Source organism: Mesoplodon mirus (assembly GCF_964341445.2).
Source record: "Mesoplodon mirus genome assembly, chromosome: 4".
NCBI lineage: Eukaryota > Metazoa > Chordata > Mammalia > Artiodactyla > Ziphiidae > Mesoplodon > Mesoplodon mirus.
In genome coordinates this window covers 103,913,382-103,938,839 of record NC_138979.1, presented here as the reverse complement: position 1 = coordinate 103,938,839, position 25,458 = coordinate 103,913,382, and the positions used below count along the sequence as shown (strand labels likewise).

At 52.1% G+C, this 25,458-nt stretch overlaps 1 protein-coding gene across 2 annotated transcripts; it reads right to left on the bottom strand.

Annotated features, from left to right (window-relative positions):
• Nucleotides 1-1,122: 1,122 nt before the first annotated feature.
• On the bottom strand, nt 1,123-17,578 carry RPAP1 (RNA polymerase II associated protein 1). Of its 2 annotated transcripts, none has more exons than XM_082616720.1 (25): nt 17,524-17,578; nt 16,271-16,527; nt 15,823-15,971; nt 15,451-15,540; nt 14,876-14,996; nt 14,049-14,270; nt 12,589-12,768; nt 11,455-11,570; nt 11,053-11,151; nt 9,847-9,948; nt 9,463-9,630; nt 9,026-9,208; nt 8,765-8,899; nt 8,495-8,665; nt 7,849-8,006; nt 7,254-7,412; nt 6,900-7,101; nt 6,364-6,473; nt 5,886-6,081; nt 5,538-5,690; nt 5,168-5,310; nt 3,823-4,579; nt 1,944-2,120; nt 1,749-1,808; nt 1,123-1,641 (listed from the first exon to the last, which is right to left on the bottom strand). In XM_082616720.1, exons 2-25 carry the CDS (start codon nt 16,449-16,451, stop codon nt 1,492-1,494), a joined length of 4,182 nt encoding a protein of 1,393 aa, XP_082472846.1. In that variant the 5' UTR covers nt 16,452-16,527; nt 17,524-17,578; the 3' UTR covers nt 1,123-1,491. The 2 variants fall into 2 exon arrangements, with proteins under 2 accessions (XP_082472846.1, XP_082472847.1); XM_082616721.1 differs by having other exon boundaries at nt 17,470-17,551.
• Nucleotides 17,579-25,458: the final 7,880 nt, after the last annotated feature.

Genomic DNA, 25,458 nt, shown 5'->3' with positions numbered 1-25,458 from the left:
GTGATCTGTTTTAACTCACTGTCCAGGTGATTTTTTTTCACATAAGTTTGAGAGCTATTGCTGTTTTGCAGATACCGGAGTTGCTGAGTGAAGCGTATTGTACGATTCTGTGTTCGGCAGCTCCGTTTATGGTGAGTGGTTTCTCTACCTACTGACAGCACACTGCACTCACCCTGACCTATAAACACAATGATGGTAAGTAATTCCTCACAGCAAATGACACTGTAAGAAAGCTTAGTGTTGGAATTCAGGCAAAAGAACCTAGAAACTACCAAAAGAAAGAAAGAAACCAATGAATCAAGAGTTTACGCTTTGATCCACTCCTCCCCAGCCTTTGCCTATCACCAATGAAGTCCACAGTGGAAGGGGTGTTGTAGAACAGCACTATAGACAATGTTTTCACTCCACCTCCCCTCCCGGCCCCCGCCACAGTCCCACCACCAAATTCATACATTGAAACGGAATCCCCAAATTGAGGGTATTTGGAGGTGGGGCCTTTGGGAAGTGAGTAAGTCATGACAGTTCCACCTTCATGGGTGAAATGGGATTAGTGCCCATATAAAAAGAGGCCCCAGAGAACTCCCTTGCCTCTTCTGCCATGGGAGAGCTGCCTGTGAACCAGGAAGCAGGGCTTCACCAGATACCAAATCTGCCAGCACCTTGATCTTGGACTTCCCAGTCTCTAGAACTGTGAGAAATAAATGTGTTGTTCAAAAGCCACCCAGCCTGTGGTATTCTGTTATAGCAGCCCAAACAAGTTTAAGATAGACAGCTACTGCACCAGTCTGATTTCTGGCTTCTTCTTGTCTCATGATCGCAGTTGATGGAAATAGGGGACCATAAGGAGACAAGATGCTAACCTCATTTAGCACACCTACACTCCAAGTGGACTGCTGAGAATCCTTCTAGAAGCGCCCCCCATTCCCAAGAGCACCGCCCTGGCCTGGCTTCACTCCAGAACTGGGACCCACGTTTTTGTTGTCCCAGATGTGGACTCAAGTTTTCACCTCCCATTCATGATTCCTCCCCCATGTCTCTCACAGTAGTCCTGCTTCCCCCAGAGATAACCCATTCCTCGATACCAATCCTGAACTAGTACATCTGAAATCAGTCCAAATCAAATTCCCAGAAGATAAAAAAAAATTCTTTATTTCAATGCTCAGCTCCAGTATTCACATGCCCTGGCCTGGGGTGGGGAGAGGAAGAGGTGTAGTTAGTTTGTCTTGTCCCCAAGAAGGGGTATATAGCTAAGTCACCCCTCACTCCCAGCACAGACCCTCAGAAGCCCCAGATCCTGAGCTCCAGATATCAGGACATAAGGGTAGGCTCACCAATCTCCAAAAAAGCTCAAAGAGCTTGCTCCTAGGAAGGCAAGCCTTCTGCTCTATTGTTTCCTGCACACTCTTAGGACACAAAGCCCTTCCCTCTGGCCAGGCATCTGCTGGTGAACCCCAGGAGAATGTATCCATCTCTTCCTCTGCAGCAGCTGTACTAGGTCTCTGAAACCCCATTTTGGAGCACCCCTGAGATCAGTTTCTGGAGGTACTGCTGACGCAGAGGGGGCAACTGGGGATACAGCTCAAAACCCTCTGGAAGGGCAGAATTAGGAAGCTTATAGTGGAGAAGGTGCTGCCGAAGACCCTGCAGAGAAGGAAGAAACTTTATGAAATGGGTAGTGAGATCCTGTTGAGATCTCTGTTCCCCAAGACCCTCTATTCTCCCACCCTCCAAGATGTACCCCGCCCTACCTCATCTGCTAGCAGCCAAGTTTTCTGCAACATGCTCCTGCGGGCAGCCTTTACCTCATCCTAGAGGCAGAAGAGGGAGAGGTGGCACCAGGCCACGGGCCTATCACTCGCCTGGCCTGGCCCTCACCTCCTCCCAGCTGGCTCAGTTCAACTGCAGGTTCCTTCCCTCCCTCTGGAGATGGGGACGTAACTTACCGAGCTCTTTGGGTCCTGGCAGAAGATGAAGCTGTTGACATGAGCCACGGCCACAGCATAGAGCACAGGGCACCAGCGTGATTGGAGCGCACCAGTAACCAGAGCCCGGAAGTAGAGCTGAAGGAGGGCCAGGTTGTCTTCAGGAGGCGCTGTGTAGCTCTCCAGGGACACAGGCAACTGTGACAGGGGAAATGAGACAAGCTGAGGGTCAGGGTGGAATGTGCATTGGACAACGAGGGTGGATGGTTGATGGTCACATGAAACAAATCATGAGGGCAGAGATCCTGTCCTAGACAGACATCCATCCCTCTCTATCGCAAGGATCAAGGTTAAAGACTAAAGAGCTCGAAAGCAGTGGAAACTGGGAAACTGAGAAGCAGCTGTGGATTTCTACTGCTACTACTACTTGCTTAATCTACTTAAAACTTTCAAAATGTCATGTTCAGCTGCTCAATTCTATTACCAAACCTTTCAAAAGTTTATGTTCTTTGGAATAGTAATTCTGTTTCTAAAAAAATTATTCTTAATTCCACGCAGAAATGATTATGAGTTTATGTCCAATGGTGTTTATCACAGTGTTACTTAAAATAGCAAAAAATCAGAAACAACTTTCATGCCCACTAAGGGGTTCTGATAAAATAAACTGGGACACACTTGCACGATGGATTATGATATAATAATAAAAACGTTGATTTCTTAGATTATTTAATGCTGTGAGAAATGCTTACTACCTAACATTCAATGAAGAAAACATTATGCAGTGATCCTAATTTTATAAAAATATACATGCACAGGGACTTCCCTGGCGATCCAGTGGTTAGGACTCACGCTCCCAATGCAGTGGGCACAGGTTTGATCTCTGGTCAGGGAACTAAGATCCCACATGCTGTGAGGTGCAGCCAAAAAAAAAAAAAAAGACTAAAAAAAGGTAAATCAAAATAATTACTACTGGGCAGTGGGATTATGGATAACTGTAAAGTTCTTTTTTTTCCTTAATCTATTCTTTTTCTGGCCACACCACGCGGCATGTGGGATCTTAGTTCCCTGACCAGGGATTGAACCCGGGCCCTTGGCAGTGAGAGCATGGAGTCCTAACCACTGGACCTCCAGGGAATTCCCTGTAATCTTCTTTTTAATTCTTAAAACTATTTTATATTTTCTTTTTAGTTTTTTATACAAAATATACATTTATATCTTACATACGTATATTAAAATGTTTATACTTCAAGCTTACCAATATAAGTTATAATGAAAATAAAAAAACAAATCTTAAAAAAATTAGTAAGTCTTTACAGCTTACACGTTTAACTCCTTAGCCTGATACCTGAGGCCCTCTAAGACTTTATTAGCTTTGTTTCCAACAAGTTCCCAAGCTGATATCTGTCATAGACTCCTTCCTCTTCCCATCCTGTCATATTCCTTCCTGCCTCTGAGCTTTTGCTTATGCTGTTCCACTATGTACATTCTATCTTTCTCCTTAACAATCCAAATTCTACCCAATTTTCCATGCCCAGATCAATCCCCACTTCTTCCACAAAGCCTTCTCCTCGTGGGAAGCCCACTTTCATCCTTCCTTTCTCTGAATCCTGACTTAACACCTAGAATCTGAATACCTGAGACCTATGTTGGTTTTAGTACATCTCTTATCTAGACTGTAGCACCTCATGAGCAAGGAGCCGTGCCTTTTTAATAATAACGAACACCTACTGTATGCCAGACACCACAGTAAACCCTTTTCACATATTCTCTTAATCTCCTCAAAGCCTCCAAGAGGTAAAATAAGGAACCTGAGGCCCACCAAAGCTCCCCGCTGCTCAGGACTGCCTCCAAGGCCCAGGACAGGATGCCCATGGTGGGCCCTGCTGGGCTGAGAAAGTACCTGGGTCAGAGGCAGGCCCAGAGCTCTCAAGGCTCCCACGTGCTCCCCAAAGAGGGCAAGGCGCAAGGTGACACTGAACCGACGCTGCAGGGGGAGGAGAACCAGGGCCCCAAAGAGGTGGTCCCCAAAAGACACAGCCTCAAAATGCTCCAGGAAGTCGGCATAGAGATCCGGGAAAGACGTCAGGCCAGGAAGTGGGCAATCCAGGTTGAGGTTTGGTAGGACTTCAGGCTGGCAGAGCCGGGCCAGGAGGGCTGCCACCAGACGTTGTATTGGGGTCTCCCGGAACAATTCACTGTCCACCAAGAACAGACACATGAGCCGTGCCAGGCGGGCAGCAGGAGGCACAGCCCGGAGGGCCTGGGGGCGCCAGCTCTCCAGGACCAGCACCCACTGCAGGGCCCGCATGGCTGTGCCCACAGTGTCAGCAGGAGGCAGCCCCGAGGGGCTGTCTGAGGCCCGGTGGTAGAGTTGAATCAATGGCAGGAACGGCCAGTCAGTGGGCAGCAGAGGCTCCTTAGCCACAGGGAGCAGCAGGGCTGGGACTCGCTGGAGCTCCCCTCGGTGCAAGGCTTGAGAGGCTAGCAAGCTGGCTCGGGCCAGTGAGCAGTGGGTCAGGTAGCAGCTGCGGATGCTGGGGAGGTCCTGGCAGGCCTGAGCTAGTAGAGTCCCTCGCCCACACCCAAGGTCCCCGCCGCTCCCTAAGGACAGCTGGTCAGAGAAGTCGGCTGCCTCCGGACCCCCTGATGCTCTTTCCCTGTAAGAGAACCCAAAAGCCAAAAATGAGGGCTAGAACCCACAAGGCCATGCCAGCTCTCCAGGGTTTCCCAGAGGCTCCTAGGTCCAATCCCGCTCCTCCCTGTTCCCCTAATAACCTTCCATGTAGTGTGTATAGCAGTTAAGAGGATGGGCACTAGAGCCAGTTACCTAGGTGCAAGTTTACAGAACTTCTCTGGGCCTCAGTTTCCTCAGAGTAAAGTGGGGATAATAATGATAATAATACACATCTCATGGTACAGGTAAAACAATTAAAATAGAGACAAACGGTTAAGGGAGTACCGGACAAGGAGTAAGCACTGGGTAACGGTTAGCTATTATAAGCGTACAGCTAGTTTATAACCATTTTTCAGCCATACAGTCACAGAAGTCTCATAATAATACTCTAGTGTATTATCCTAATCCTCACTTTACTAATGAGGAAATGGAAACTCAGACAGGTTAAGCGTAATCCATGGAAGAAAGAGAATGAAACCCAGGTCTCCTGGCCCCAAGTTCAGGGCTGCTCTGTCAACCACCACAGCAGCCTCTCAAAGGGCTCAGTTGATGCCACCAACCCTGGACTTACGGGAGGAACTCCAGCCGGAACACACAGCTCAGCAGTAGCTCATGGGCGAGGTGCTCGCTTCCGGGCAGCAGCCGGCTCAGCAGGGCCAAGGCCATGCCGTGATAGAGGGCAGCACTGGTGGCTGACACTGGCTGGAGTGCTGCCTGTGGACAGAAAAGGGGGGAAGGGGGAGGAGTAGGCAGAGGGGGTGAGGGGGGACAAAGCAAAGAGAAGTGAGGAAGAGAATATATGCTGATGGGCACAGGGCCTGGGCATGTCTGCAGGCAAGTAGAACTGCATGGCTTGCCAGAAGCAGCACAAGCTCCAGAGAAGCAGGATGGGGATAATGGGGGTGGGAGTGGGCAGAGGGATGGGGGTTGGGGGCACCCACCGCTCTCTGGGCCAGGGCGAGTGCCAGGTGCTGCAGGTGGTACTCATGGCGCAGGGCCCACGCGGAGAAGGGTGTGAGGTGTGGAGCAGCCACAGGAGCCACACATTGGAGGAAGTAGTTCTGCAGTCCTGGGGCAGCCAACACGGCAGCCAGCTGAGGAAAAGCAAGCTTCAGATTCACAAGGTGACTTTGATGCCCTCTAGGGCTCCCCAGCTGCCCCGTCCCCAGCTAAACTCAGAGAAATGGGTGCTGGCAGAAGAGGCCTCTCTTCCCCAAGGGGCACCCTTCCCCTTTCTGACTCCTGCCATCTTGGTCCCCTGCCCCCCTAACCAGGCGCCCAGCGCTCACCTGGCCACACAGCCCCTTGTGGATCCAGCCCAGGGTGTTGCAAAGAGAGAGGAGGGCCGTGAGGAATGGGAAGGGGGAGGCTGAGCCAGCCAGACTAAGAGGAGGGTGGCCTCCTGCACAGCCCAGTGACACGAGGCTGGGGAGAGCTTCAGGGGCCGGAGCACAGGACTGTGGGTTGCAGAGAGGGGAGCAGCACCTGGAAGCAGAATGGAGACACTGAGGGGGGCTCTGGCCTGACATGTGCCGGGCTGGAAACAGCTGCTTGGTCTGCGACCAAGGCTAGCGGAAACGTGGCCGTGCGGACAGTGCCCACGTTCCCTGGAGCCCCCAGTCGCTGCCTGCTAGGGATTCAGATTTCCCTCAGGCTGGGGGGTTCCACCTGGGATGGACCAGGGAGCCAGGCGTGGGAACCCCACAAGGAGCGAAACTGCCGCCTCCCCGCCCCACCCCCAGCTCCACAACCGCACACAGTACACACCCCAGCGAATCCCACAGTCTGCCCAGAGCGGGCTGGCTCAGCAGGGGCAGCAGCAGCTCCTCCGACAGGCGCTCCATGTCCTGAAGCCAATCCCCTGGGCACAAGCCTGGCTGGAAGACCAAGACACTCACTGAGCTGATGGCCCAGGACCCCCATTCTCCTGGACCCTCTGTACGCAGGCCAAGCCCATGATTCCGAGTGGCCAAGAGTCAGTGTTTAGAGGCTTCTGCCTTCTGCCCCTTCTAGAGGCAGAGGAGACCCTGAGGTTGCTCTGGCACCCACTGTCTAGGGTCTTGAGAGAGCATAAAGGCTCCAGGGAGGCCAAGCTGCTGTTTGGGGTTCTACGGTCCCTACCAACACGACTCCTTGGAAGCTCCACTGGACATGGAGGTGGAAAGAGGAAGAAAGGTAGGAGGGAACAGGTGGAAATGGGGAGGGAGGTACGGAGAGGTGGAGACAGAGGGAGAACGAGGGTGGAATGCTAAGATGAAGGCAGGGCACCCAGGGCAGCGTGAAGGCAGGCAGGCAACACTCACCTGCTGGCTCCAGGCCTGGTAGTAAGCGTCCAGGAAGAGCAGGCAGGCAGTGGGCACTGGGCCAAGGGCACTCCACATCTCAGGTCTGGGCAGCAACTTCAAGGTCTGTCTTAGACAAGGCTCCACGAGAGGCTGGAGCCCAGACACCTGCGTCCAAGTGATTGAGGAAGGAGTGGACGACAGACTGGCCTCAGCAGAGTCACTACAGGAGAGCCACAAGGGGCCACAGTGAGGATCTGGCTGCCTGGACTCCCCTCTAAGCTCTGGCCGCCCTCTCCCTCTGGAGGAGCACTCCCACTGGTCCCAGAGCTCCCGACAGGATGTCACCGCCAGCGGCTCACGGCTAGAGCCTACCTTCTGGGCTCAGGGGTGGTGCTACCGGCTGCTAGGGTCAGCTGGGTGAGGACGGTGAGCAGTGAGGCTGCCCTCTGCAGAGCCAGGGGCTGAGGGGAGGGGCTGCTGAGCTCCTTCGGCACAGCCTGCAGGGCTCGCGTCAACACGGGGTACAGCTCCCTGGTAAGTGGGGAGAAGGACCGCCCTTCAGTGTGAGAAGGGAGATGGAAACAGAAGATACAAAGCAAGGCCCGGCCCCAGGCATCTCCAGTCTAGCTGAGGAGGAGCAGGAGGGAGGCCCAGGGCTGGGAACTCTGGGAAGGTTTCAAGAAGGCAGGCTGGGGGCTGAAGGGAAGGAGGTAGCCCCTCAAGGCTTCCACCACAAGAGGGAATTTAAATCTGATTTCACCAAGATACCAAGCTGGGGTGCACAGAATGTGGTTAACCCAGCTTTGTTCCACTCTCTCCTGGCTAGTCCTGACTCCCAAATTTTCTTCCTTTCTCCCAGAATCACCTCTTTCTCATACTCAGCCTCCCTCCGAGCTTGAACCTTGAGCAAGGCCAGAGTGCAGAGCTGGAGGGGTCTGTGAGAGAGCCTACCCTTGTCGCTCCTCACCTGTAAAGGTCACCGCCCTGGCCGTAGGAGGCTGCCACGGCCCACAGACGGAAGGCCTCAGTGCTCAGTGTCTCGGCTTCCTCTGGGGGCAAGGCCAGATCCTGGGGAGCCTCAGCTATAAAGCGGCACAGGCGACTCCGGAGATCAAAGCCACTCAGCTGGGGTTGGGCAGAGAGTCTGGGGATTAGGATCAGCTGGGAGCCCGAAGTTCCAAGCCTCAGGTTCTCTCACTACAGAGACTGGCTCAACTCATCCCTGTTGAGGCCCCTCTGGTGCCAGAGGGTCATGGTTCTGGGCTAGGGTGAAACTATCTCGTCCCTCCCTCCCTTCCTCTCTCCTTCCCTCCTTCTTTTTAGCAAGCACTTGCTGGGCACCTTGGCTATGCCTATTTGTATGTGGCCCTTCTGGCCTGGGTCCAGGGAACAGGGCACCTTCCCTTCACATGAGAGCAGAGCAGGCCTACAGGATACACTAGGCTCCAGGTGACTAGCTTCCTGCCTGGGGGTTTCTGTTCCATTTCTAGGCAACTGGAACAGATACGAAGAGAAAGATGGCATGACTGGGCCACCCAGAGTGCAGGGGCTATGCTTAGCCCCCAACCCAGCCCTGTCTCAAGCCCCCATCCCTTGCCCTGTGTTCTGCTTACCAGCCGGGCAGCAATATTCCTACCAGCCGAGGCCAGGACACGAAGAAGTTTCATGGCAGGAGCACAGGGTACTCCGTGTAGACTAAGGGTAGGCCTCACCCCCACAGGGGACCAGCTGGTGGGCAGGAACTCTTGAATCACAGTCTCTATCAGCCTAGGGCACTCCAGGACCTGTGCCGGCCAGGAGGAAAAGGGAGGTAGGGAGGCTGAGGGTCAAGACCAGGCCTAGCTAGGCTCTTTGCCCAGTCCCTGCCTCCTTCTCTTTCTCACCCTTGTGGCTGACTCCAGGGAATGCCGGGCCAGGCGGATGAGCACAGCTAGGATGTCAAGGACCACAGAAGGTCCTGGGCAGGTCACCTCTAGCAAGTAGCGTAGCCGAGGCAGCAGGTTGGTGGCCAGGAGCCCCTGAGGATCAGAGACACAAACCCACTACCAAATGCAACTGCGCCCCAGGCCTTGATGACTCCTCCTGCCCAACATGTGCTGGCCCTGGAGGTCATGGGACCAGTGCAGCTGCCCCAGCACTTTTACCTTGATGACGTCATGTCGGGCCAGGTCAGATGGAGGCCGGTTTCCTTCCCCCGGGCTCTTCCTTTTTGCCTTTTCTGCTGGGGGCTCTTCATCCTCATCCTCGTCCTCCTTGTCCTCCTGGCTGGGCATCAGAGGGAACGCCAAAGCTCCATGGTACCAAGAGAAGGTGCTATCGAGGAGCTCCTGCCAGAGGAAAGAGTGTGAAAGTGGGAAGAGGAAGAAGGGATCAGGCCAGAAAGCGGGTCCAGAAGTAGAGGGCAAAAGCCACACACAAAGGACAGAGAGGCAAGGCTCCTAGGCTTTGGGGCCTTTAGAAGGTGGTGACACAGCCACCCCATTCTGTGCTCTGCCTGGCAAAGCCTCATCAACGAGGGCAGGCCCAGCAGGAGGCGTAGGGACCCTAATGCCTCGAAGCCTCATTCCTATGCCTGTTGTACCTCGTCTCCAGGAGCCGCCAGCAGAGCCCGAAGAGCCCGGACAGCAGCTGCGATGACCCCATCCACTCTGTCATCCAGAGAGAAGCGCAGCAGGAAGAGGAAACCAGCATCCAAAAGGAGGCGCAAGACACTGCCCACTAGCCGGTCTCCAAACTCGCCAGCCTGGGCCTTGAGGGCAGGAGGAAAAACCTTGCTGAATACGCCGAAGTTACAGTCTCTGTCCTAAACCCTTCACTTGTCCAGCTAGGACCCTGGGTTTGTCCTGTTCTCAGTGTGACCCACAGACAGCTGGTGTATGGGCCAGTGAGTCAGAGTGAAACAGGCAGGAGGTGGGAACGTCTAAGGGGAGGGGGGCGGGCAGGACGAGGCCAACAGTCCACTCACCCTGCCGATGACCTGGGCCAACACATGCAGCGCGAGTGCTCTCTGCTGGGGCACCTGGCTGCGCGTCAGGTGGAACAGCTCCTGAAGGGAGTACCCTGCTCTCTGGAACAGGGGCAAGAAGTCAGAAGGAGCCAAGACCCAGGGCAGCACCCACCAACAAATACGTGGCAACCCCCATCTGCCATGCACTGAGTCAGGTGTCAAGGGGAAGACAAAGAAAAGTTAGTGATGTCTCTTGCCTCTGCTCTCCGTGGAGCCTCAAACTGGTAAAGAAAATAAGACTGGCGCACAAGTAACCACAGCATAAGGCAGTTTGGGAGGAACGTAGTAATCGGTGTTTAATTTGCAACCAGAGAACAGGAGAGAGAGAGAAGGGGCACCTGGAAAAGTGATGTGGTCTCGGAGGGTGGGTAGAGCTCTGATGGCCCGGCAGGGAGCAGAGGGGAAAGGCGTTCCCTGGAGCGGGCTTCAGGGACTGAGCCCTGGGGGTCCTTGAGCACAGCGGGTACGTGGGGAGGAGGCAACAGAATGTGCAGCAGAAGTGAGGGACGCAGAGCTGTGGGGTCAGCAGGGACAGATGGTGGAAGGCTGTTCTGTTGTGCTGAGGAGCCAAGACCTTATTCTGGGAGAATTCCCTGAGCGAGGAATCTTTCTGAGGCAAGGGACAGCCTGAGCTGGGCCAGGGGGAATCACTACGGCAGCCCCGTTGGGGAGCGAGCGAATGGCATGACGGAGTGAGTGGAACATGGCGACTGAACAGACCAGAGGGGTCAAGGCTCTGATCGAGGAAGCACTGCGGGGAGGTGACAAACAGAACTGGCAAGTTCTGGTGACTGACTGGAATGTGAGGGAACAAGGAGAAAGATTTCAAGCCTAAGAAGTGAAAGGACAGGGACTTCCCTGCTGGTCCAGTGGTTAAGACTCTGCGCTCCCAATGCAGGGGGCCCGGGTTCGATCCCTGGTCAGGGAACTAGATCCCCCCATGTGGCAATGAAGATCCCGCATGCCACAAGGAAGACCCGGTGCAACCAAACAAATAAACTAATAAATACATATTTAAAAAAAAAAACTGAAAAGACAGCAAGGCCGTGAACTGGAATAGGGTGCACAGAAGGGCCAAGGCAGCTGAGCAGCGGTCCTTCTCCACATGGTTGTTAAAAGCACTTGCTGAGAGCTGCCCAGTACTCCCTGGACCCCACGCCTCACCTCCGCCTCCTCTCCATGGTGGTGTAGGCCCAGATGGGTGGGAAGGTCCACGCTGGGGGCCAGCAGCTCTCCCTGAAGACTGAATCGGGCCTGCATCCTCTAATGGGTACAGAAAGAGAATGATGGGCTGGGGGCACCAGCAACTTCCCCACACCCATTCCTCACCTGTAATCCCAGGCCTCTCAGGACGTAGGGCCTGACTCTACCTCTGACCAGAAGTGGGGCTCCTCTGGCCTTAGAGGCCAGGCAGGAAGAGGGGGGTGAGAGCACTAGGAGAGATGTTTCTCCAGCTCGGGGGAAGAGAAAAGCCTAAGTTCTGGGTGCAAGACAGCAGCCCCACTCACTGCCACCCCACCTACTGCCACCCCACCTTGCCCTTGTAAGCCAGCTGGCCCTCCTCACCTCCTGAGTCTGCTGCCGTCGGAGTGGAGGCAGGTCTCGGGTCCAATGGAGCTTCTCCAGCTCAACAGTGTCCATGTGCAGCCATTCTTTCTGGGGAGTCACGGGCAGCGCCAGAGCTGGGGAGATGGAAGCAGAGTAGTATTCCCTAAGGGGCTCAGCTCACTGATCCACTGGGGTCCCAGCCATCATCCAGAAGCTGCCACATCCACCTCTGCCCAAGGGTCTGGCAGCTTCTGCCTTCAGCTATGACTAATGGCACAGCCCAGGGGCTGGAATGCCTGATATGGCAGAACACCCCCCGTCCTGGGCTCTAGCCCTTTTCTGACCCCAAAGATCTGTTGGGAGAGGAAAGAGGAAGCGGAGGAGATAAGGAAGAGAAGAGAGAGGAAGCAGAGGAGGAAGGGAGGACCACATACAGCAGGGAAACCACAGTTCTCCACTCTCTAGTACCGACCTTCTAAAGGAGCAGGGGAGTGGGGACAATGAGGAGGGGGCAGCTATACTTCAGCAGAGCAAGATATGGAAACACACACCTGCAATATCCTCCTCCTTCCTCACCCCCACCAACCCCCATCCAACCTGCTCAGCTGGCCTAGAGTTCATCCAGGGGCAGGAGGTTCCTGGCTCTCCTAATTCAATTCTTCTTTTGTTAATCACTAATAAAATCATCCAGTTCCTGGAAAATGAGTGCTCCCACTGGCCTCTCTGCTTCAGGTCTGGCATGTTCACAAGACCTACGTCAGACCCTTCCTCTCCCACCACCCTGCCATTATCCTCCCAACACTGAGAGCAGAGGCAGAAGGAACTGTGGGATGGATGGAGCCAGAGCTGGGGCAGCTACTGCAAAGGCAGGGGGCAGATGGTCTGGAGGGGGAGGGGGCCATTCAGCCATCACATTGTGCTGTCTCTTACCAGGGAAGGGGGAGAAGGAGCAGTAACAGGACAGGAAAACAGGAAGCACGTGCAGGAAGAATATATGCATCAGCAAATGAAGACTGATTTCAAGCCAATAATGAAGATTAACGTTAGACATTCAAGGACAGAGAAGATTCTCTCTCTTCCCATCTGCCAGGCCTAGGAGAAGGAATACTTTCCTCTACTTTTGTTCCCCAGAAGTCCCCTCCTCCTCCAAACCTGGGGCTCCTGGCTCCGGCTCGTCTTCCTGCCTGGGCTCACTGGCAGAAGTTGGCATGATGGGCTTCTCTCCAGTGACCTCAGCAGAGCGACCTCCTGGCCTCTGCTCCCCCGTGGCCTTCTCTTCTGCCTGCTCACAGGTGCGGCTGTGAGATCTCAAGAAGGCAACCAAGCTGGGATCTAGAAGAGAGCGTGGAGGGGAGAATGGGTGGGGGCAGATCCTCCCCAGCCTCTGTACACCCGAAATCTGCTTAATACTGCCTGTCTGTGGGCGCCAAGGCCAAGACAAGCCACTTCCCAGCCCTGGCCTGAGCCCCCGGGGCTCTCCTGCAGCCTCGATGACCCATATCTGTCACTGGGACCTGCCTGCCCCCCTATCCCTCCACTCTTCACAGTCCCCTGGTCCAGGCCAGTCTGCCCATCCCTGTGCTTGGCTTCAGGTCAGAGGCCCAAAGTAAGTGGCTGTGGAATAAATGAATCAATGTTGACGAGGGCCAAAAAGAAGGCATTTAGGGGAATAGTTTCTCACTTTCAACTATTTCATTTATTTATTTATTTATGCACAAATATCCACTAAAAACCTAATATATGGGGACTTCCCTGGTGGCGCAGTGGTTAAAAATCTACCTGCCAATGCAGGGGACACAGTTTCAAGCCCTGATCTGGGAAGATCCCACATGCCGCGGAGCAACTAAGCCCGTGTGCCACAACTACTGAGCCTGCGCTCTAGAGCCCGCAAGCACAACTACTGAGCCCGTGTGCCACAGCTACTGAAGCCTGCGTGCCTAGAGCCCATGCTCGGCAACAAGAGAAGCCACTGTAATAAGAAGCCCGTGCACCACGACAAAGAGTGGTGCCCCAACTCGCTGCAACTAGAGAAAGCCCGTGTGCAACAATGAAGATCCAGAGCAGCAAAAAAAACCCCAAAATAACAACAACAACAAAAAACTAATATATGGTATGCTCTGTATAAGTGCTAGATACATAGTTTGGAACGGATTGACTTGGCACTATTGTTTTGGTGAACAGAAACTAGGAGTGAGGTGTAGTATAGTACAGCATCACATAATAGAGTACCCTGTAGTTGTACTAGAGTACAGCCAAAATACAGTGTATACTACACTACAGTAGTACAGTACACATGGTATAATGGTTAAGAACACAGCCCATGAGACCAGGTAGAACTGGGTTTATATCTCATTGGTGTTCATTAACAGGATGTGGTACCAGGCTGTGTGACCTGAGGGAGAATTTCTTAAAGTTTTGAGCCTTCGTTTTTTTTGTTTTTGTTTTTATCTTTTCATAAATAAATGAGGTTAGTACCACCGACCGCACAGGAACAGTTTGAGGACAAAATGAAATGCATTAAAGTACTCTGCCTGGCACTCACAGTGAGCCTTCCTCAATAAATGACAGTCCCTTCCTAGCCTGGTCTCGGCAGGAAAGGCTGGTACCCGTACCAAGCTGAGCCAGTAACCGCTGCTGTTCCTGCAGGATCTCCTCCGGAGCCATGGCTTGCAGTCTCGCTACGTTCTCTTCATGGATGGTCTGGGCTTCCTGCTCAGCCTCCTGGCTCTTGAGCCCCTTCCCTGTAACCAGATGGGGTCCCTGGAAGCTGTAGCTGTTCCATGGAAGCTGGCTGCCCTGCTCCCTAGGTGTGAGTGCCTCACAGGTTGCAGCACCTGGAAGAAGGATACGATCAGTTTCATTGCCTCACCCCAACTGGGCCTTCTGTCCCTCTTCTCTAATCCCATCAGTTCTGGAGACAGACGGAAGCCCCAGAGTTTGCCCAGGCAGAGTGGAGACCCCCCCTGGGTTTGGCACAAGACTCCAGGGCATCCTGGGGCTGGGTTGGGGTGACGACCTCTCTACTCATGTTTCCCCTTGGACTTAGAAGTTTCCCTCAGAAACATCCCACTTTCTGACTCTTCTCTTGGATGTCTAGGCAGCCGTCTGCCTCCAGGGGCCTGCCCCCAGCTCTTCTGCTAGTAATTTGCATCATTAAAAGAATCTTGGCCTACGTCTTTATTTTACAGTCTCTACCAGACACTTCTATCCCCTTCCTTTCTCCTACAGTCAAGGAATGACCTGCCTTCTCCCTGCACCTAAGACCCAGATGTGGACCCAAGCTGCCCATATTCAAGAGTCTAAGTGGAGATATCAGATGGCTCTTTAGATGGCTCAAATGCACTTCAGATTTGAGGCAGGGAAGATGTACGTCGAAAGATGACTCTACAAATGTGTATTACAAAAAGGCTGAGCCCAAACCTCTTCAAACCCTGCTCACCCTCTGGTGGGTGCAAGGTAGATGCAACTTCTCCAACTGGTGGGACCTTGACTTCAGATGCTCTCCTTGCTGCAATTTCCTGGGCAAAGATACTTCTCTTACCAGATGTTGCTGGCTTCCCCTATGGGGCAAAAAGAAAACCCAGGTGACTGATGCTCATTACCCCATTCTCTTCTCAACCTCTTTATACCAAGGTCGCTGGAACAAAGAGATACAAGAGACTTGCTTAATCTCCAAGGGTCACAACCCTAATCCTCAGAGAAAGCAGGGCTCTATAGAAGCATAGGTTTTGAAGTCTGACAGACTAGGGTTGGATTTCTGGCTCTTCTATCTATTAAATGTGTGGTGTTGCAAAAGTTATCAGTTTCCTTATCTGAAAAGTAGAGGTAATGATACCTATATTACATGGCTGTTATAAGGATCAAATGAAGTAATGCATATAAAGTGCTTAGTGTGGTGCTGTTTTAACAATGGAATTGCTTATCATTATTAAGATTATCTACCTGGGGAATATGCACCATGATGCTCACAAGACTGTCCTCCCCTGAACACCATCTGAGGTCACCTCTGCCTACCTGTCTCCCCTGTGAGCGATGGAATACAGGAGGGAAAGCAACGCCACAGGGCACAGGCAGATTCACAGCCACTGAACTTGTATCTCGTTCCTGCAGCAACAAAGTACAAAGCAGTGAAGATACAGAGATTTCCCCAGGCTGGACCCTATCCTACTAGCCTCAGCCCTATATGACTAGAACCTCACCCTAGGGAGTCATGAACCCATCTTGCTCCTTAAGTCACAGTGATTCTAAACCAGCCCCCAACCTGACTGCAGGGGGATAAAGTCCCATCTTTCTGAATCACTCTCTGCTCAATAAGGCTCACCACCCACATGCAACATCCTTTCTGCCCTTGGATGCCCTGCCCCACTCAACCAGGGTGAGACGCACAATAATCTTAGTCAAGACAGCAGTGATGTGCTTATCATGCCTGTTCAGCCTCTCTTCAGGGTCCTCATGTTCAGGCAGGGGATGGCCGGGGCTGGGCCTGGCTCTCTTTTGGGGAGCAGGAACCAAAGCTGGGGGCAAATCTGGGAGATCTGAGAAAGAAAAAAACCCAGATGTGAGGTTACTCATATCTTCCCAGGAAGAGACTGGGGCTAGGGGAAAGCCAAAGAAAGAAAGGCAGCTGCTGTGCAGCCCTGGCTCAACCTGTGTCACCTTGGGCAAGGTATTTAACCCCTTTGAGCCTCCGTTTCTTCATATGTAAAATGGGGCTGCAGCAACAGAGGTTACACAGTTCTGAAATAACGACGGGGAATCCAGCCACATCAGGAAGAGGGAGAGACCCTGAAGTTGTACCTCTCTCCTTTTCAACCTCATACCCACAGCCACTCACTGTCCAGCATCACCACATCCCGATGATCCTGCAGTGGAGGCCGGTCTGTGTTAGCATCACCACCACTCCTACTTCCTTTCTTCACCAGTTGTACTGCTGGGGCTGCACCAGCTGCAAGAAACTGACTCTGGAAGCGCAGCAGGTCCACCTCGGACTCCCCTGGCTTTGGTCTCGACAGCATCTTGACACTCCAGCTGCCTCCCTCGTGGGACTCTTTCAGCACTGCTTCAGTGTAGGGAATTCACTCTCATTCACTCCTAGAAGCAGTAAAGATGATGGGCCCTCTGCAACTGAACCCTGATTCTTTTTTTTTTTTTTCCCGGTACGCGGGCCTCTCACTGTTGTGGCCTCTCCCGTTGCAGAGCATAGGCTCCGGACGCACAGGCTTAGCGGCCATGGCTCACGGGCCCAGCCGCTCCGCGGCATGTGGGATCCTCCCAGACCGGGGCACGAACCTGTGTCCCCTGCATCGGCAGGCGGACTCTCAACCACTGCGCCACCACGGAAGCCCCCGATTCTCTTTTTTGTGCATCAGAAAAGGCTCCTTTTCCCTGGGTTCGGTGGACTCATTCCTCCTCATTCATACCTTATTGCCATTCCCTCCTTACTTAGCTCTCCCTGATGTCAATAGCCCAGCAACAATATTTACTGCCACCTTAGATTGCTTACAATCTGTGGATGATAAAAACTTTCAGGAACAACCATAGGGGACCTAAGGAAAATGTCATTAGGAGCCAGGCGGATAAATGTGTCATACCGGGGAGTGGTGATTCAGTAACAAACTGGTGGGAACATGCCTGGCCGAAAAGTATTCAAATTATTAAAAACCTTGGGCTATAAAAGATCAATATATAAAAATCATTTGTATTTCTATACATTAAAGAACAATCAAAAAACGAAATTAAGAAAACAATTCTATTTACAATAGCATCGAAAAGAATAAAATACTTAGGAATAAATTTCATCAAAGCAGTTCAAGACTTATATTCTGTCGGGCCCCACAACGGCCCCTAGGGCTCTACGGTCGCGGGCGCTCCTGAGCCACCCGCGTCAACAAAGAGAAATCACGGAGTCTCAGCCTATGCTGCCCGCGGATGGAGGGCCGTGCCCAGGATCTCCGCACCGACGAGGCCGCGGCCGCTCCTGGCCAGATCAAATACACTGGGGCAGACTCCGACAAAGAACTGGATACCCTGTACCAGAGCCCTCCGCCGGGATCTCCTGTAGTCCGTCCCGCTAGCCCAGCCACCTACTTGGCCTAGGACCACCTGGACGCCGCCATCTTGCCCCGCTGGGGCCGGGCTTCCGCCGCCACAAGTTCTGAGCTTCCGCCCCGCAGCCCGGCCCCGCCTCTTCAGGTCCTGGCTCCGCCCACTCTTGGGAGGGGTTTGCCCTTTTGGTGTTCAGGAGTCGTGAGCCTGAAGGTATTACGATTGCCGCGTGCCACCGCAGCGCTGAAGCTCTGGGCGGACACTCTGTACACATACAACACCCGTGACAGAGGCAAAGGGTTCCTCAGACGCCCTTCCGCATTCACCAGCCCGGATAACCACATCCTACGCTCCCAAGCTCAGGGACAGCACATAGAAACCTGCATACACTCGACTGTGACCTCCCCAGTGTGATTATGGGCGAGCAAGAAAATAACCAGGAAAAAGGAAAGGTGAGCCCAAGGAAAGAAACACTGCAGGAATGGTGATAGTGAGGAGATGAGAAAACAACCTCATTGCCTGCAAGGTGATTCACTTCATGAGCATCCTGCCTTTGTTCGTGTCAATGTCTCTTTTTCCTTCCATCCCACCCCAGTCTTTTTCTTCCTTTAAGGCCTGGTTGGAATCAGCTCTAAACTTTTGCTAACTGGGCCTACTCACTGAACTTTCCTTGGAATCTTCCATCTGCACCACTTGTGTGCCATGTTGGGAACATACTGCCCACTATCAACTGTCTCCAGTTACCTTTTCATAAGTATGTACCCTGTTCCCTTGTATAGACTGTGAGTTCCTTGGGGGGCATCAGGCCTTCTTTTTTGCATCCGTAATGCTCAGCACCCAGCATATTGCCATGAACTTAGGACCTTAGTAAATCATTGCTTGATTGAAGGCCGTCTTAGGGCAGCCAGTGTTAGTCCAGGAGTCCATCAGAAACACCTGGAGGGCTTGTTAAACCAGATTTCTGGGCCTCACCTGAGTTTCTGATTCAGTAGGTCTCCAATAGGACCCAAGAATTTGCATTTCTAACAACTTTCTAAGTATTCTGAAGAATCCTTCTTTAGTTCTCTTGGTTTCAAGTGCAGCAGTAAATTTCAGCTACTAGGATTTAGCCAACCTTGGGGGTCCAAATTGTACTGGCTGTTCAGAAGTTATGGTGAATGAGGGAGGGAAATTGGATCCAAAAATGCAGGAAGAATGAATGTAGAAAATCACTGTTTGCAACCACTAATCAAACAATCGCTCCAGACAATAATCATCAATAACTGATAAAGCTATTAGGTAAAAGGTTGATGAGAACTTTGTATGGATGGATCAGGTGGTCAACTTTTTAACCTACTGATGAATCTTAACATCACTAAAAGTGGGGCCACTGGACATAATGTGCCCCCTGATATGATGCCACTGAAAGTACAAAACATGTCCTAGGAAGCCTTCATGCCAAAAAATTGAAGCTGAATCTAGTCAGGCATCTAGATCTATCATCTCTAACTACATTAAGAGATTATCAATTAAACATGTCGTCCTTGTTTGTATCCTGATTCAAACAAACTTATAAAATGACGTTTTTTTTTTTTTTTTTCTTTCTTTTTTTTTTTTTTTTTTTGCGGTATGCGGGCCTCTCACTGTTGTGGCCTCTCCCGTTGCGGAGCACAGGCTCCGGATGCGCAGGCTCAGTGGCCATGGCTCACGGGCCCAGCCGCTCCGCGGCATGTGGGATCTTCCCAGACCGGGGTACGAACCCGTGTCCCCTGCATCGGCAGGCGGACTCTCAACCACTGCGCCACCAGGGAGGCCCTAAAATGACGTTTTTTGAGACTGTTTGGGAAAACTGAACACAAACTGAGTTTTATATGATATTAAGTATTTTTTCTTTTTCTTTTTTTTTTTTGCGGTACGCGGGTCTCTCACTGTTGTGGCCTCTCCCGTTGCGGAGCACAGGCTCCGGACGCGCAGGCTCAGCGCCCATGGCTCACGGGCCCAGCCGCTCCGCGGCATGTGAGATCTTTCCGGACTGGGGCACGAACCCGTGTCCCCTGCATCGGCAGGCGGACTCTCAACCACTGCGCCACCAGGGAAGCCCGATATTAAGTATTTTTAAAAGATTTTATTGTGTATGGGGAGTTCCCTGGTGGTCTAGTGATTAGAATTCGGTGCTTTCACTGTCACGGCCCAGGTTCAATCCCTGGTTGGGGAACTGAGATCCCGCAAGCCAAGTGGTACGGCCAAATAAATAAATAAATAAAATGTGTTTAAAAAAAAGGGGGGGGGGTTTCCCTGGTGGCGCAGTGGTTAAGAATCCGCCTGCCAATGCAGGGGACACGGGTTCGAGCCCTGGTCTGGGAAGATCCCACATTCCGCAGAGCAACAAAGCCCGTGCGCCACAACTACTGAGCCTGCGCTCTGGAGCCCATGAGCCGCGACTACTGAAGCCCGCATGCCTAGAGCCCATGCTCCACAACAAGAGAAGCCACCACAATGAGAAGCCCACGCACTGCAACAAAGAGTAGCCCCCTCTTGCCCCAACTAGAGAAAAGCCCACGCGCAGCAACGAAGACCCAACGTAGACCCCCCCCCCAAAAAAAAGTATTGGGTATGGATGTGGTTCTTTTTGGAAAATAAACTTTATTTTATTTTTTAAATTTATTTATTTATTTTTGGCTGCATTTGGGTCTTCGTTGATGCGTGTGGGCTTTCTCTAGTTGTGGCGAGCGGGGCTACTCTTTGTTGGGGTGCTCGGGCTTCTCATTGCAGTGACTTCTCTTGTTGCAGAGCCCAGGCTCTAGGCGCGCAGGCTTCAGTAGTCGTGGCTCATGGGCTCTAGAGTGCAGGCTCAGTAGTTGTGATGCATGGGCTTACTTGCTCCGCAGCATGTGGGATCTTCCTGGACCAGGGCTTGAACCCATGTCCCCTGCATTGGCAGGAGGATTCTTAACCACTGCATCACCAGGGAAGTGCCAAATAAACTTTATTTTAGTATAGCTTTAGATTTACAGAAGAATTGCAAAGAAAGAAAGCTTCCATTTACCCCAAACACAGTTTCCCCTGTTATTAGCATCTAACATTAATATGGTACATTTGTTGGAATTGAAAAACCAATATTGACCTACTATTACTACTAAACTCCATACTTCATTCAGATTTCCTCAAATTTTCCCTAAGTCCTTTTCCTGTTCCATCCAGCATACCACATTACATTTAGTTATCATGACTCCCTAGGCTCCTTTGGCTGTGATAGCTTTGTAGACTTTTTTTATTTTGATGGCTTGGACAGTTTAGAGTAGTACTGGTAGGGTATTTTGTAGAATGTCCCTCCATTGGGATTTGTCTGATGAGTTTCTCATGATTAGACTAGGGTTATGGGTTTTAGGTCCTCCCCCTCCTTTTTTTTTTTTTTTTAATATTTATTTATTTGGCTGCACCGAGTCTTAGTTGCAGCACGTGGGATCTTTGTTGCAGCATGAGGTATCTAGTTCCCTGACCAGGGATTGAACCCGGGACCCCTGCATTGGGAGTGTGGAGTCTTAACCACTGGACCACCAGGGAAGTTCCAGGTCCTCCCCCTCCTTGAGGCTGGAGTATCTACATAAATTATTTGTAATTCTGCATGGGAGATTTGTCTATGCTCTCCATGAATTAACTTATTAATGTATAATATACTTTTTAATTATTAATAAATTATAACTTATTCACTCATATATATTTATATTTGACCCTTTGATAAACCCCATCATTTTCTGTGTGGGGGGGAGGTTTTTTTGGCCACACCATGTGGCTTGTGGGATTTTGGTTCCCCTTCTCCCACCAGAGACTGAACCCAGGGCCTTGGCAGTGAGAGCGAGGAGTCCTAACCACTGTCTGGTCCTAGAATCAGCCATTTCTCCAAGGACCCTTGGTTCTTTTTATTGGAAAATGGTATTGGAAACCAAGATTTGGGTGCTAGGTATACTCATTGCTACTGGGGTGTATTGCTTTTTGGCCCTCCTCAGCTGACAAAGGAAATATATGTGTATACTGTTATATATACACATATCTATAATTACTTCTGTATGTAACCATCTGAATCTATATATGGATGAGGTTTTTTTAAGTCTGTTACAGATACACAGTGTAATATTTACAGCTGAAATTAATTATATGGCTAAGATTTGCTTTTAAAAACTCCAGCAAAAGAACAAAAAAAAAATTGGGGATAATACAACACAACTGGCTAAGATAATCATTGAAGCAGAATGATGGGTACATTTGGGAGTCATTATACTCTTCTGTCTACTTGTGTGTATGTTTAAAATATTCCATAATAAAAAAGGTTTTAGAAAATAGCCTAAATTGCCATGTTGCTATTATAGTGGGTCAAAAAGAGCACTACAGACAGCCAGATATGTGGCATTCACACAAAGATACATTTTTTCTCTCAGGGCCATCCCTAGGTGAAATTTTGAAGAGGACAACTGTTTTTCTTCCACACGTTTGGACCCATCTGCTGTTTCAGAAACCCCAAGCTTATTGCTCTCTTCCTACTTCCTAAATCTGCTTTTGGGGAAAAACCTGATCATTTGAAAATGCCCCTTTCAGAGTGTGGTCTTTCCTAGGAACTTACTTTCTGCTTCATCATCAACTGGGCAAGGAGTGACATTGTTTCTGGCTTAGGGATTTCAGGCAAGGGGTGTTTGGCAGGTACAGCAATAGTCCCCAGCACCCCTGACATCACACCTGTATCGTAGTTTTGCTCCAAGCCCCAAAGTCACAGATTCCCTGCATTCTCTAAGGTGATGAGGAACACAGACAGTCTGTGGTCTGCCCCATTCCTTAAAGGGAACTTCCCAACTCTTACCTCTTTAACCAGTAGTTGGGAAAGAATATAGCCTTGATCACAGGGCCAGTGAGACTGCCATGACCCCATAACTCACGTTGGTTCCCCACCACTCCCTGAGGTGGGGACAGGAGATGGAGTCCTAACTCTGAGAAAGCTGAAGCAGCTACTTCCTGAGACTGCTGGAAGTTGCCATCAAGGTGTTCTGCTGCTATGGGCAGGTGGTTCTTATTTCCAGTTTTGTCTTTGTCTTCTCTGGCTCCTTGGCCTCCTTGGACAGTCGTGGATTATAAAAGGCAGAGAGTGGGCAAATACTTATTTCACAGGGGTAGGGTGATGCCAAGGCCCAACCTAGCTCCACCCATAATAAGGGGCTGCTGCTGGCCCTTCCTCTCTCCTGGGATAGATCATAACTGGCTCTGCTTCTGTTCTGAGGACAGGAACTCCTAGGACATCTGCTCATACATTAGGTCAAATACATTTCCTGTTGATTCGATTAGTTTCCTTCCAAGCAATGCATTTACAAAAGGAAGGGAGATTTTTGCAGGCATGTATTTGCAAAGGCAGCCAACCTCCTCCAGTCACACACACACATCTTCTCCCCATCCACCCACAAAGCGTCAGTCACATTTAGAGTTTGCACAAATGCACACCCTCCCTCATACATCACAATGCACACCCTCTCACCCACCTACACACCTCTTCCACAAAATCACACCTGCTCTCATACCCTTAAAGTATGTTCCTTTACTGTGCCCAGAGAGAGAGAGAAAGATGGGGGGGATGGGTATGAAGAGTGGGTTGCGAGGGCTCAGGAAGGCAAGCATGCTGCGTAGGAGCTGGAAAGTCAGAAGACCAGGACCCCACAGTCCTCTCTACCCTGCAAGTAGAAATACTAGGAATCGAGAGGGGTTCAGAAGCAGGGGTAGAGGAGGCAGGCACTCAGGGTGCCAGGCCCCACATGGACAATATTGCTGCCCCAGGGTGAGAGTGATGTGCCTCAGCCCTGCAGCTGAGGTAGGAAGTTTGTCAAGGCTGTGAGTGGAGAATGCAGAGGTATTCATGATATGTTCCAGAAGCCCATTTTGCCTGGTAGCAAAGGATGGTCCTTGGGCTGGGATTCTCATCAGAGTTCAGGAAATGGGTTTCGGGGGGAGGGTTGGGATAAGGGGTGAAAAGGAAGTGAAAGGCTGGGTTTGCACTCTGGGTTCAACACCTTCTAGGAGGGGTCTTCCCAGTGTCAGCCAGAGTCAACAATTTCCTTTCACTGGAAACTTGAAGTCCCCTCCAGAGAGGAGAGGTGGGGGAGAGGACCTTGAGAAATGATAAGTGCTCAAGTTCAGGGCTGCAGCAACCGCACTGCCGCAGTAGCCATGGCCCCGGTGAATCTGGCTTCAGCCCCAGACTGTTGTCTGCCTGCCCTGATCCGACTCAGCCTGAGCTCAGACACTGTGGATTCTGGAATGGAGCAAGGCTTTTCCTTTAGGAAAGAGTCCTGAAGCTGACCCACAGCACCCCAGAAAATTGCCTGAGCTCTCAGTGAAACGGAGGCTCAGGCCCCTGCCATCCAACTCTGACAGCGCTTCTCCCTGTGATGCCGCCTGGGGGCACCCCCAGCTGGGTCTGAGGCTGCCGCCGCATACTGCTACTGCTGTTATCATTAGTATAATTAATAAACAAGCACTGATGGGGCCAAGAGGAAGAAGAGGCAGGCCCCTTCTGCTCAGGAGAATGCTTGAGAAGATCCAATGAGGCTGCAGGGAAGTGGAAGGTGGGTTGGAGGGGGCACTGAGTGGCTTCTCCCTCCTCCCCAACCCGGACTTCTGGGAAGGGCCCTTTGGAGTAGGCTCCTGGGGACAGTAAAGGCAAGGGAAAGAGGAGGGGAACGTTTGGTAGACTGGATTTGGAACTAGCTCTTTCGCTGCCTGACAGGATGTCTGTGGGCACGGCCATCCCCTTGATTACTGGTTGTGGGGCAGGCCAAGCTCTGAGGCAATTATACATTCATTTAACAGGCATCTGTCTACTTACTTATGGCGTGCCTACTGTGTGCAAGGTGGTCTACTAATAATAGCTAATGTTTTATTGGATATTGTGAAGACACAGCCAACTTTCACCCCACTTCCTGGGGCATGGAGGCGAGAAGCAGAGGAAGCAACTAGGGAGAATGACAGCCCCAAAAGATATGGGCCATTGGGCTTTGACCTATGTAGTGTAGCAGTGGGGATAGCAGATAAAACCTGAGTATTACCAAGATCTCAGAAAACTCAAGACCCAAGGCTCAAGGTCTTGGAGATAAAGGGGTGGGAAATGGAACGTGAAGATGGGGAATTTGGGCAAAAGGCTCGTGAAAGAGGCAGGAAGGTGTGCTGGCATATCCCGTGACGGGTGCGCCGAGTCACGACAAGTTCAGGGGGCCTCATGGTTGGGAGTATCTAGGGGATACTTTCTGTGTTGAGAGGAGGGTGCTGGGTTCTGTGATCAGTCTGGACAGAAGTTGGGGTGTGGAAGAGGCTTCTAGCAAGGTTTGGAGGGGAGGATCTGGAGTGTTGGGTTTGAAAAGATGCTGGAGTCCTTAGGGAAAGGAGGGGCGCGGCTAGGGTGCCCGTGCAGGGGACCGAGCCAGATCCTCGGATCCGGCCTTGGGGTAGCTGGGGCAGGGGGTGCCGGCCGGGGCTGCGGAGGTCTGCGGGGGGAGGTCGGCCGGAGGCCGGGCCGGCAGCGGCCGGGTTGGCGGTCGGAGCGAGCCGCCCGGGGCTCCGCGGGGGGGCGGTACGAGCTCCGGCTGCCGGCGGGCGGGCCGGGGAGGAGGCGGCGGCGGCTCGGAGAAGAACATGAATCAGCGGCGGCGGCGACGGCGGCGACGGCTGTGGAAGGAGCGCGGTGGCCCAAGAACGGCCACAGGACCCCACGCGGCTGACGGCCGCCGCGGCGAGTCGCAGCGGGTGGGGGTCTCGGAGTGCTGGCCGCAGCACCGCCCCTCGGGCCGAGCACCGCCCCTCGGGCCGGCCCCCGCCCCTCCCTCGGCCCTCCTCCCTCCTCCCCCTCCTCCTCCTACTCCTCCTACTCCTCCTCCTCCTCCTTCTCCCTCCTCCTCCTCCACTCCCTCCTCCTCCTCCACTCCCTCCTCCCTCGTCGCTCGCGGGCCGGGCCCGGCATGGTGCGGG